Source organism: Acanthochromis polyacanthus, chromosome 8, assembly GCF_021347895.1.
Source record: "Acanthochromis polyacanthus isolate Apoly-LR-REF ecotype Palm Island chromosome 8, KAUST_Apoly_ChrSc, whole genome shotgun sequence".
NCBI classification, from domain to species: domain Eukaryota; kingdom Metazoa; phylum Chordata; class Actinopteri; family Pomacentridae; genus Acanthochromis; species Acanthochromis polyacanthus.
In genome coordinates, this window is record NC_067120.1 from 23,698,210 (window position 1) to 23,708,753 (window position 10,544).

General features: G+C 39.0%; 1 protein-coding gene across 3 annotated transcripts in view; it reads right to left on the reverse strand.

Annotated features, from left to right (window-relative positions):
• cpa5 (carboxypeptidase A5) overlaps nucleotides 1–9,207 on the reverse strand; it is an 84,599-nt gene extending 75,392 nt beyond the window's left edge. For 2 of the 3 annotated variants that reach the window (XM_051952644.1, XM_051952645.1), the window contains exon 1: nucleotides 6,704–6,783. In XM_051952644.1, coding sequence (XP_051808604.1) covers nucleotides 6,704–6,768 — 65 coding nt within the window. In that variant the 5' untranslated portion in view covers nucleotides 6,769–6,783. Of the gene's footprint in view, nucleotides 1–694; nucleotides 1,264–2,085; nucleotides 2,171–2,286; nucleotides 2,487–2,987; nucleotides 3,079–3,399; nucleotides 3,511–3,613; nucleotides 3,716–3,952; nucleotides 4,055–4,346; nucleotides 4,452–4,549; nucleotides 4,685–4,837; nucleotides 4,920–6,703; nucleotides 6,788–9,108 lie in introns of those variants that run through there. The other variant, XM_051952646.1, reaches the window with a different exon arrangement.
• Between the last annotated feature and the right edge of the window lie 1,337 nt (nucleotides 9,208–10,544).

The window sequence follows — 10,544 nt, forward strand, 5'->3', positions numbered from 1 at the left end:
AAAACTTGATATCAGTTTATTAAAGTTATTAGGCTTAAATAATGTAAACTGCTTATAGCCCATATAAATGGGTATAAGTGATTCAATTTTGGTTGCTCTACATTGACAATTGAATGAATGCAAGTTTTTTTTTTTTACAACAGCATGTATTTTTTTCACAAACTGAAAATTGATGGGGGCAGGGTTAGTAAAAGGTATGATTTTACTTAACTAATGTTAGAATACACTTATGTGTTGGGTACTGCTTTATTCACAGCTAAATTAAAAAGAGATTGATGTATAGTACATGCAGATTTACAATTAAATCAACTCTATAGGGTGAATCAAAAGCCAAATTCTCACCTAGAGTCTCAAAATTTCCAAACAAAATTGTCACCGGACATCTTCGGAAGAACTCGCTGGTATGACATCATTTCTAATTGCAACCACTGAAACTGGTACTCATTCAAAAGAACACAACATTGAGCTCTTATTCTAAGGTTAATAGTAAGCAAGTAACCAATAATTTGCAAGCAGCAACAGGATTAATGTGTGTATTCAAATTTTTTTTGTCAACAAAGTATGGTCATTTTCACCTACTTTTCAGCAAACATCAAGCAAAAGGTCACTAAAGGGCTAGTGATACACAATTTTTGGTGCTACATTCTAAAACTACACTATTTTTCTATAAAAAAAAAAAACACAAGACATTGCATGTAAGGTATCCATTTATTCCAGAGTATTTTTTTCACACTGATGTCACAAAAAACTAAACTCAAACTTTCAACCTTGTCATATCAAAGGCTGTTTCATCTTCCTTTTTGTTACCATTAGGGCAGTGCTGCGATCTGATGTGAGAGGTGTAAAATGCCTGAGACAACTTCTTGTCCATAAAAGATGTTGTGAATTACATCACACAGAAATGCCACTTTTCAGCGTGTGTATTTATTCATTTGTTTGTGATTTCGAATATGCTGGAAGGGTCACTGATGGTGAAGATGGTTTGAGAGACAAAGATGACACTTCAAATCTGAAATTTGTCACCAGTGTGGCCTGAACGGGGATTTCCACTTTCACACCCACACACATACACACATTAGTATGGGTTCTTGTTGGTGTGATCCATGATGGCCATCAGAGCCAGCCAGGTCTCCTGGGCAGTGGGGACGATCTGATTGGCGGGCAGGATGAAGCCATAGCGACCAGTGTCCCTCAGCTCAAAGGTGAAGGAGTATTTGATGCCCTGGTTGTAGGTCCAGTCAACAGTGCTACCACTGGCTTGATCTACAATGAAAACAGGTATCTATGAAACTTTCACATTCTAAGTACAAAACTGAATGTTTGAGGAGCAGCGAAAACACTGTACAATAAAGAAGGTTTGAAGAAACTCAAAATTTGAAGCAGACAAGTTAGTTTTAGAAATACATGCTTTGACTTTATCTAACTTATACTTTTTTGTTCTGGTAACTCACTCTGAATTAACTCAAATCTGCTTCCTGTATTAACTTTAAATTGTTGGTTTACAAATGAGGTCAATATTGAGATGTTATTTGTTACCATTAATTGTGTTCACCCCTATGATCCATGTGCTTTATATATTAAAAAAGCATAGTACGTGTTTGAACGACAGATCTATCTTGTTTTGATTGAACACATTTAATTGCTTGGATGTACATGTGACAAATTCAAGAATCTTTCTGAATAACTTCAATTGGAGTGAAAGGAAAGAATCCAGTCAACATTTAATCAAATCTACTCATCATTTTAAGACCTGAAAGTGACAATTCACTCATGAGCTACAAATTTATCCTAAAAATTTTGGCTCTCTTAAAGGGGAACTTCATTTTTTTTCAACCTGGGGTCTGTTTTCATATGTCATTTCATACATGTGAGTGATGGAGAAATGAATTTGCTTTTTGTTTAGGAAGTTTGAAGCTTGAAATGAGATCGGTATTCTGTAGTTACCTATTTGAATAATTTTAGTACAACTGCAACCTTCACGATTACAGAAAAGAAAGTAAGAGTGAGAGAAGGTGAGATAATATTATTTGGTTATCAGAATAAAGTCAAACAGTCTGTATTGTCAGTAGTGTTGCTGAAACTTACAGATGGTGTCAATGATGCTGCCATATCTGTAGCGAGTACCGTACAGGGAGGCCAGGTCAGTGATGGCCTTTTGAGCCAAACTGTACTGTAGAAAGAGATCATCATGAGACTTTCAATAAACAGCAGAGCTCAGAGACGAGATATAACAACTACCAATACTCTAGTGGAAGGAAAAAAAATCTGAACGTGTTTTTAATATACCAGCTCAGCATCATCCTTGGCAGGAGTCCTCGTGTAGCCGTAGGGGTACAGGAGCATCTGGGAGTAGGAATGGATGGAGATGAAGGCCTTAATGTTGCCATGAGACTTCACAAAGTCCACAATGGACTTGACCTCAGACTCAGACTCAGCTCTGGGTCCACGGTAGGTCTCTGAGCAGGGGCTGCTGCTGGCACCTGGCACTGCAAATGAGTATGAGAAACACAACCTAATGCCCCTGTAAAGAGCAAGGTAAGGTATAGAGTCACAGCCATGGTGAAATGAAGCTGTTGTGCTTCAAAGACAATCCAACAAACAAAGAAAGAAAATACAAGACACAAGATACACTAAGACATATTGTGGAGCCAAAACGGGGAACAGTATGGGACCTGAAAAGCCACTGCTCAGAACTTAATGTGTCAGTTTGGTGTCCTCTGATGGTGGCATCAACAATAGCATTGTGACAGAAAGTAATGGAAGATGGTTCAAATCTACATGCAGTAACTTTAAAGGTCAGTTAAGTAGATAACATAAAACATTTCACTGAAACACTATCACATTCAACAGTCCTGCCCTCAATCCTCAGTGACAGAACCCAAAGCAGAACCTCCAAAAACAAAATAACCTGACTCAATATTTGACTGGACAGCAGCTGAAGAGTTCTTCAGTGAATGGCATGTGGTGCATTAGTGGGTTGACATTACGTCCAAAACCAGCATCCCAGTTCCTGTTGGGGTCGACTCCGACACAGCTAGAACCAGAGTTGGGCTTTCTGGTCTTGCGCCACATACGGTTCTGAAAACATCAATTGACATTGAGGATTCACTTTCATACTTCCCGTTATATTTATGAGTCTTGATTTTGTTAATGTCTTATTTGACTCACAGACAAAATAGGCCTGCATACTGCAGTCTAAATATCCAGTAGGTAGATTTCTACTTCTAATTTGGAATTTCACTTTCCATCAACAAAGAAGCATGCGAGATATAATGGGTTTTACCTTGGAAATTTTCAAAAATTTAGTTGAGAAGCTCTGAAGAAACCTTTAGGGTTTTTTTTTTTTAGGTTTTGTAAGATATATTTCATATCACTTAATAAAACTTATGAGAGACTCACGTTATTGTGGGTGTAGTAGAATCCATCAGGGTTGGTCACAATCTCCAGGAAGATGTCCATATTGTTGAGGATGGCAGTGAGAGCTGGATCGGTTCCATAATCAGTCACAATCTATACGCACAAATGCAAAGGACACAACAGTCAGGACAGCCAGTTAGTGTTTAGAAACTGCAGAGACATCGAAGGAAGATGTTGCACTTCATTATCAAAGGACCTTCTTGGCAAACCAGGTGCCGCTGGCCTGAGTGACCCACTCTCTGGAGTGGATTCCAGTGTCGATCCAGATGGCGGGACGATTGGTTCCACCAGTGCTGAACTACAACACAGCAAAGGAAAGGAACAGAAACTAAAATATATTCAAACAGTTACTTCGAATATGTGCACTCTCGTTATTTTCAGAACTGCAAAAGGTGATTTTACATGACAAGTGACTATCGTGTGATTCAGTGATGCTTTGGAAAACATGTTCTTTACAATTAAGGTCATTCGATTCTTTTTCATAACTTTTAGTTCATTGTATAATTACAGTCCTTATGTGCTGCATTATTTTTACCTTGAGCACATTCAGGGGACGGTTCTCGTAGCTCTGACCGATCACGATCTTGCTGACCAAGTTGGGATTCTCAGCCACCAGCATGTCCTGGAAACTGTAGATCTGAACCAAACACACAATAATGTTCTGAATGCACAAGCACCTGCAGCACTTCCTGAAAGACTTATTTTTGTATTTCTCTTTCCACCTGTCTTTGTAATGTCATCCTAATTTGTGTTTTGCTCATTTAATGTACTGTGCCATTTGTCATTTGTCAGTTCCAATATGTTGTGTGTCACCATAATTGTAACTTTGATGAAAATTGGATCAGACTTTAAATCTCAGCTATTTCATACAGTTGTGGTGATAATCACTTTAGTGGATTCCAGCAGTCGGAGCAGCTGTGCTCACCTACCTCACTGATGCTGTGGTAATTAGCATAGTCGAAGCTGTCAGTGTTTCTGGACTCAGGAGCACGAGCAACAGACATCATCTCCTTCTGCTCCTCATCCAGCATCACCTGCAGGACAGTGATGTAATTTATGTTTGAGTGTCACATCAACGAGTTTTCTTTCTTTTTAATAAGATTCAGGGATGTCACCAGGTCTCATACTGTACCTGCAGGTCTTCAATCATGATGGAGTACTCAATGTCTTGAGTCTCCAGGTAAATCTTGACAGACTGCAAGCTGTGGAAGGGAACTCTGACGTCCACAGGAGTGGTCACATGTGTCACCTCTTTCCAGAAGTCCAGCTGAAAGAACACATAGATGTCATGCACAGAGTGAACAGAACAGGTTTCTGACTTTCAGAAGAGCAGCAATGTCGTACATTAATGAGTGTCACACTTTTGAATCATTGTTGCTTTTATTTTTATTGGAGAATTTGGTTAGTGAGGATAAATGACCTCAAAGTGGATCATGTCCTCCAGCTCCTTGATGAGAGACAGCTGGATGCCATCCTTTGGAATGATTCGAAGAACCTGATGTCTGCAAAAGAGAACCATGATATTTTATAATCTGTTACTCAACACAACCCTCCTGTGTTGACCGTGTAGCCTTCCACAGAAAAATATGAGGTGTATTTATTGTGAAAGTGGAGTTATCATTTAATCATCTAAACCAGCTTTTGTTGGCATCAAATGGAAGCATCAGCAACAAGAGATTAATGTACACTATCGGTCAAAAGTTTGGGCTCATTTAGAAATGTCCTTCTTTTGGAAAGAAAACATTTTTTTCCATGAAGATAACACTGAATTAATCAGAAATACAGTCTAGACATTATTAATGTAGTAAATGACTATTCAGCCTGGCAACGGTTGATTTTCAATGGAATATGTACATAGGGGTACAGAGCCTATTTCCAACAACCATCACTTCTGTGTTCTAATGCTACATTGTGTTTGCTAATGGTGTTGAAAGGCTAATTGATGATTAGAAAACCCTTGTGCAATCATGTTTACACATGAATAAAAATGTGAGTTTTGATGGAGGCACAGAAGAACAAGCCTAAACACACAGCCAGAGACAAAACATGCTGTCTTCTAAGAAAGGAAGATGGGTTACCAATGATAATGTCTCCAAGCAGTTCTTGTGGGATTCCTTCGGGATCTATATTAGGGCTACTACCTTTTTGTTGTAGATACATGACATCTCTCTGAAAAAGAGATGGCACTGATATCTGAATGTGAGAACTGCTGCAGTTTGCTGATGGCAAACAGTCTCTGACAATCTTCATTGTGGATCAGTTGACAAAACCACTAAAGATAATTGGAGTAGAAGATTCAGAGACTGTTGTGTGCCTGTTCAAGATTGAATGCACAGATCTAATTCTGTTCTTTCAAATCTGAACACTCAGATATTGATCTGCAGGTGGAGAAGTCCTGGGTATTTGGTTTTCTGTTCTCTGAAACTTTCATCAGTAATATACTTAATATGCCATAGCTGTGCCTACTCATGACAAGGGACTAATCGTGGCTATTTTTACATGTATTTTAGAATTCAGTGCCTTCAAGTGACAAGACTTTGTACAACTCAACCAGACTGAAACAGTTTTTTGTGGTTGTTGGTTTTCTGTTATTGATTCAAGGCCTAAAATTCTCTGTGTCACCCGGAGTCACCAAACTAAACAGTTCTGAAATAAACAGTAGGGCTATGTTGCTAAATCAGCTTTTTATAGTTAAAATGTGACCATTCCTCTATCTCGGTGAGCGATAAAGTAATAAATTAGTGATAACTGAGTCAGAGTTCTGCTTCCTGAGTGTGACCTACAAATGTACAGAGGGAAGTCCTTACATTTACTGTCTGTCAGTTTTCTGTAGATTCTACTTAATTTGAAAGTGTTTTGTGGACTTGAACTGTGCATGGGCCAGGGTGGTCTGTCGGATTCCGTGGCACTAAAAGCCCACTGGATGTTCCAGTCTGCGACAGACTGGCGACCTGTCCAGGGTGTCCCCTGCCTTTGCCCGAGTCAGCTGAGATAGGCTCCAGCACCCCCCGTGACCCTAGTGAGGATAAAGCGGTGTATAGAGAATGGATGGATGGATGTTCCAGTTTGGTGAAAGTATCGTACCTTCGTCTAACTGCCTCATGTTTTCGTGATTGATTGTCAAGTGTACTTGAGAGAAGTGATGTTGGTTCAAAAGTCAAAGTTTGCACTCCGCTAGCATGACTTTGTTACATTACTTGTAGTGCCCCAAACTTTTGCTCAGTGCCATATAAACAGATCACTTACATCCTACCCAGCAGTGAGAGGTTCTGATTGGCTCACTTACCCTTCGAACGACTCCTTTGCAATAACAGTCACAAGCAGCGTGGCGAATGTGAGTAGCCCCCTCATCGTGACCAACAGTGTGAACCTGTCAGAGCCCAAACACAAGCTTTTATGGCTTAGTGTGTCACGTCACATGTCCCAACCACGACCTTGTTAAATGTGATGGAGGTGTGTCACCTGCTGCAGCAGTTCTCACACCAGCCTGAAGATACCGCACCAAAAGTGCATGCATATGTTGCTTACATATTTTGTTTGTGTTGAGTTTATACAGAAAAAGGAAGAGGGTTCAAGGTCAGCTGGATTTGGTTTTGGTCCTTTCTGAAACACCTTTACAAACCTAATGTGTTTCCTCATTCTCTTAGGTTACATATATAGAAATGGTTTGTTAATCTTAAATATGTAAACTGTAACCTATAATCACTTTGTGATCCAACAACTGAAGCTAAATGTTTCAGGTAAATGTTGATCAGCACTAGCCATCAGCTTGATAGAATTTTAGTCCATTCCTCTATAGAGAACAATGTCTACTTGGGGATGTTGATAGGTTTCTTACATTAACTGCTTGCTTCAGGTCCTTCCACAACATTTCTATTGGATTAGAGTTCAGGACTTTGACTTGGCTATTTCAAAGTCTTAACTATATTGTTCTTTAACCATTCTTTGGTGCTTTGGATAATTGTTTTGCTGCATTACCTACTGTGTGTAAAGATTGAGTTCACAGACAGCTGTCATGACATTTCTCTTTCGATTTCACTAGCAAAATCCACTAGCAAAAGTCTTGTTTCATCAATTATGATGAATTGTCATGGCCAAGCAGCAGCAAAACAGGCCTAAACCGTGATACCACAAGCATGCTTTATAAATCAGCAGTGTTGTCCTTTCTCCTAATGCACTATTTCTCTTTCAAACCCAATAGGTTATATTTTGTTGTCATCTATTCCCAAAACAATGTCAGTGTCAAGAACAATGTTCTTCCTGGAAATCACTGTCTTTCTGCTTGCAGCTCTGGCATGCACACTGGTGTTGTTCAGTGTTCTCCTGATGGCAGACTAATTAACATTAACATTTGTCAGTGTGAATGGCTCTAACATTACTCTGGGTTCCTCTAGGACCTTGCAGACTATTACACATCTCACTCTTGCAGTGATCTTGGTGAGTCAGCCGGTGTTGGTGAGCATTCAGATGGTTTTGAATGAGTCTCAACTCTTTGGAGATGGCTCTGTAACCTTTTCCCCACTGATTTTGAAGTCCTCAGAAATCTTCTTTATTCATGCCATGGTACACTTTCTTTGATAAATCCTTGTTCTATCAATAAAACAGAGCACCCACTCATACCTAATTGTCATCCCACTGATTGAAACACACCTGCTCCTAATAATACGTTCAAATTAACTGATAATACTTCATATACTTTGCCACTGCCACTGCCATTGATATGGAACAATGATTATTTTTCTTAATAAATAAATGACCAGGTATAATATTTTTTCATTACAATTTTAGGACTTGTGACCAAATCTGAATTTAAGTGATATTTAAACAAATATTTACATCATTATGTCTTTATCACCATTTCCTTTTGTTTTCATTGTGTAAGTAACTTTGAAAACAGAATAACTGTTAACAGGAAACGCTACAATGAAAGAAAAGGAGGCCATTTTCTACTATGAACTGCCATAAAGTGCTGGACTAAATTCTGTTTGCAGCTTAAAATGGAATCTCACTGCTCAACACAAAACCATGTCCGTCCGCAGTCTGCTTCAGTTTCCTCTCTTGTTAGAAAAGCATCAATGCTCCAGATTAAAACCAGCTGCCTGGGACATATTTACTATGAACTTTACCTGTTAGCTGATACACACTTCAAGGCACGAGACAATTTAAGCTATCAGAGTACAAACTGCACATCTGGTGTTTTACCAGGGTTTCATTTTAAAATCGACAAAACAATGCGACACCTGCTCCAACAAACAGGCAGCATGCATCGAAGTAACACTCACTTTTGAATGGGCTCTGCAATAATATCCAGCTTTTGCCTTCTTCTTCTAAAACAGTTTGGTTGGTGTAAGTATAGTCTGAGAATTTTAAAATATTGAGCAATGGACACCAAATAACATTTTCAGAATTCTTGAATGGCTGGAAAGTCAAATGTTCTTCCTCATGTGAATGCCTTCTTATGCACTATTATAAAAGACTGAGCCCACATTTGGACATGCAATCATTATTATTCAGTTTACATGACACCAATGTTATAATCCTTGGCATTACTAACGAATGCAAACTCTTTCCAATGTACATGTACCATCTGCAATCTGCCATTTAGTCTTATGCAACAAAGCTGATAAGGTGAGTACAGAGGAAAAGTAAAGAGTGGTGTGGAAAACACCTGCAGGATTCACAGATACTTACAGTTCAGCAGACAGCGTGCTTGGTCCACATCCATGAGTTCTGTTGAAGTCTCCGTGAGCTTCTGTTTGTTCAATATCAGGATCACTAAAGGCAGCAGCTAAGTACATAAAACACAGATGATACAGATGAGTTAAAATTCTGTTTACGTCACAGTGAGACAGCGTTTTAGGAGAGCATGACTTCCTTATTTTAATTTAAAGTAGTTTTTCTCCTTAAACATGCCATCAAGAGCAATATCCTTTCATGGAAATGTTAAAATTCTCAGAATGAATGCCCTAGTCATGGAAAAGGATCAGAAAGTTAAATAATGGAAAGCACAGAGGGTCTGCAGTCAATGCTCACTGTTGTAGCAACACTTAAGCTTATGACATGGGTTTCATTTTAGGCATCATGATTCAGCTTCTGAGTGTAACTTTAAAATGCATGTTGATCTTCTAAATCCATGTATTTTGCTTCAGGATCCCATGAGATGATATTTTAAAGTCGCATTTTGTACACAAAAGAGGGGCAAATCAGAGCATGTTGTAGGTTCATATCACATGATGAGGTTCAAATCAGTTTTGAATACTTCAGTTAAAATGACTTCATTATGGAATCAGCTGCCTGAGAGTTTACAGGCATACCAGACAGCACAGATCAGACATCACAGTGAGAGAGAGAGAGTTGTTGAAAACAAATTGCATATGCTCTCACTGATAACGCAATATGTGACCTGTCAGGGTGTGACAGTGTCACTTCCTTTGCAAAAACCAACAGCAGTACACACAGGAAACTGCTCACCACCATTGTTTCCTGTCAAGGAGGCAACACTACAGCTGTTTGACAGGCACTTCAGTACAAGCCACAAACAGCACATCAAAAAGCAAACCAGCTGTGGTGTGTGGTTTGTGTTTGTATGTGTGTCCCAGGATGTCCCAGAAATATTTATGTGTGCTACTGCATTAAAAAAAAAGCGCTATTCTATCTTTAAATAGGGATGTTTTTCACTGTTCAGTGACAAAATGAACATATCAGTGTTTTGTTAATTCAAAGCATCATGATTAGAAAAAAAAAAAAAAAGAAGTTTCTGGAGAGAGAAAAAACAGCATATCCAGAATCTGTACTATGGCCCTCGACTGTGACTAAAGCAGGTTGAATGTGTCAAAATACAGTCATGTCCTTTGTTAAGTGAAGACACGCCTCTCTTGTGCGCTGGTTGGCTGAACTGCGCGCTAGTACTAATTTTCTCTGTTCCTATTGGTTTAGATAAAAATCTATCAACGCGGAAGTCCTCCCCTTTATCAATGAAAACTGAACAGGACCTCCAGAGTGAAAGCTGCGTCAAGCTGGAGAGAAGAAACGAGAATCTGCCCGGAAACAGGACAATGCTGTTTGTTTTGTAAAAAGACGAAGACTACAGCAACAGAATTGTTATCCCACACGTTAAAAAAATAGTT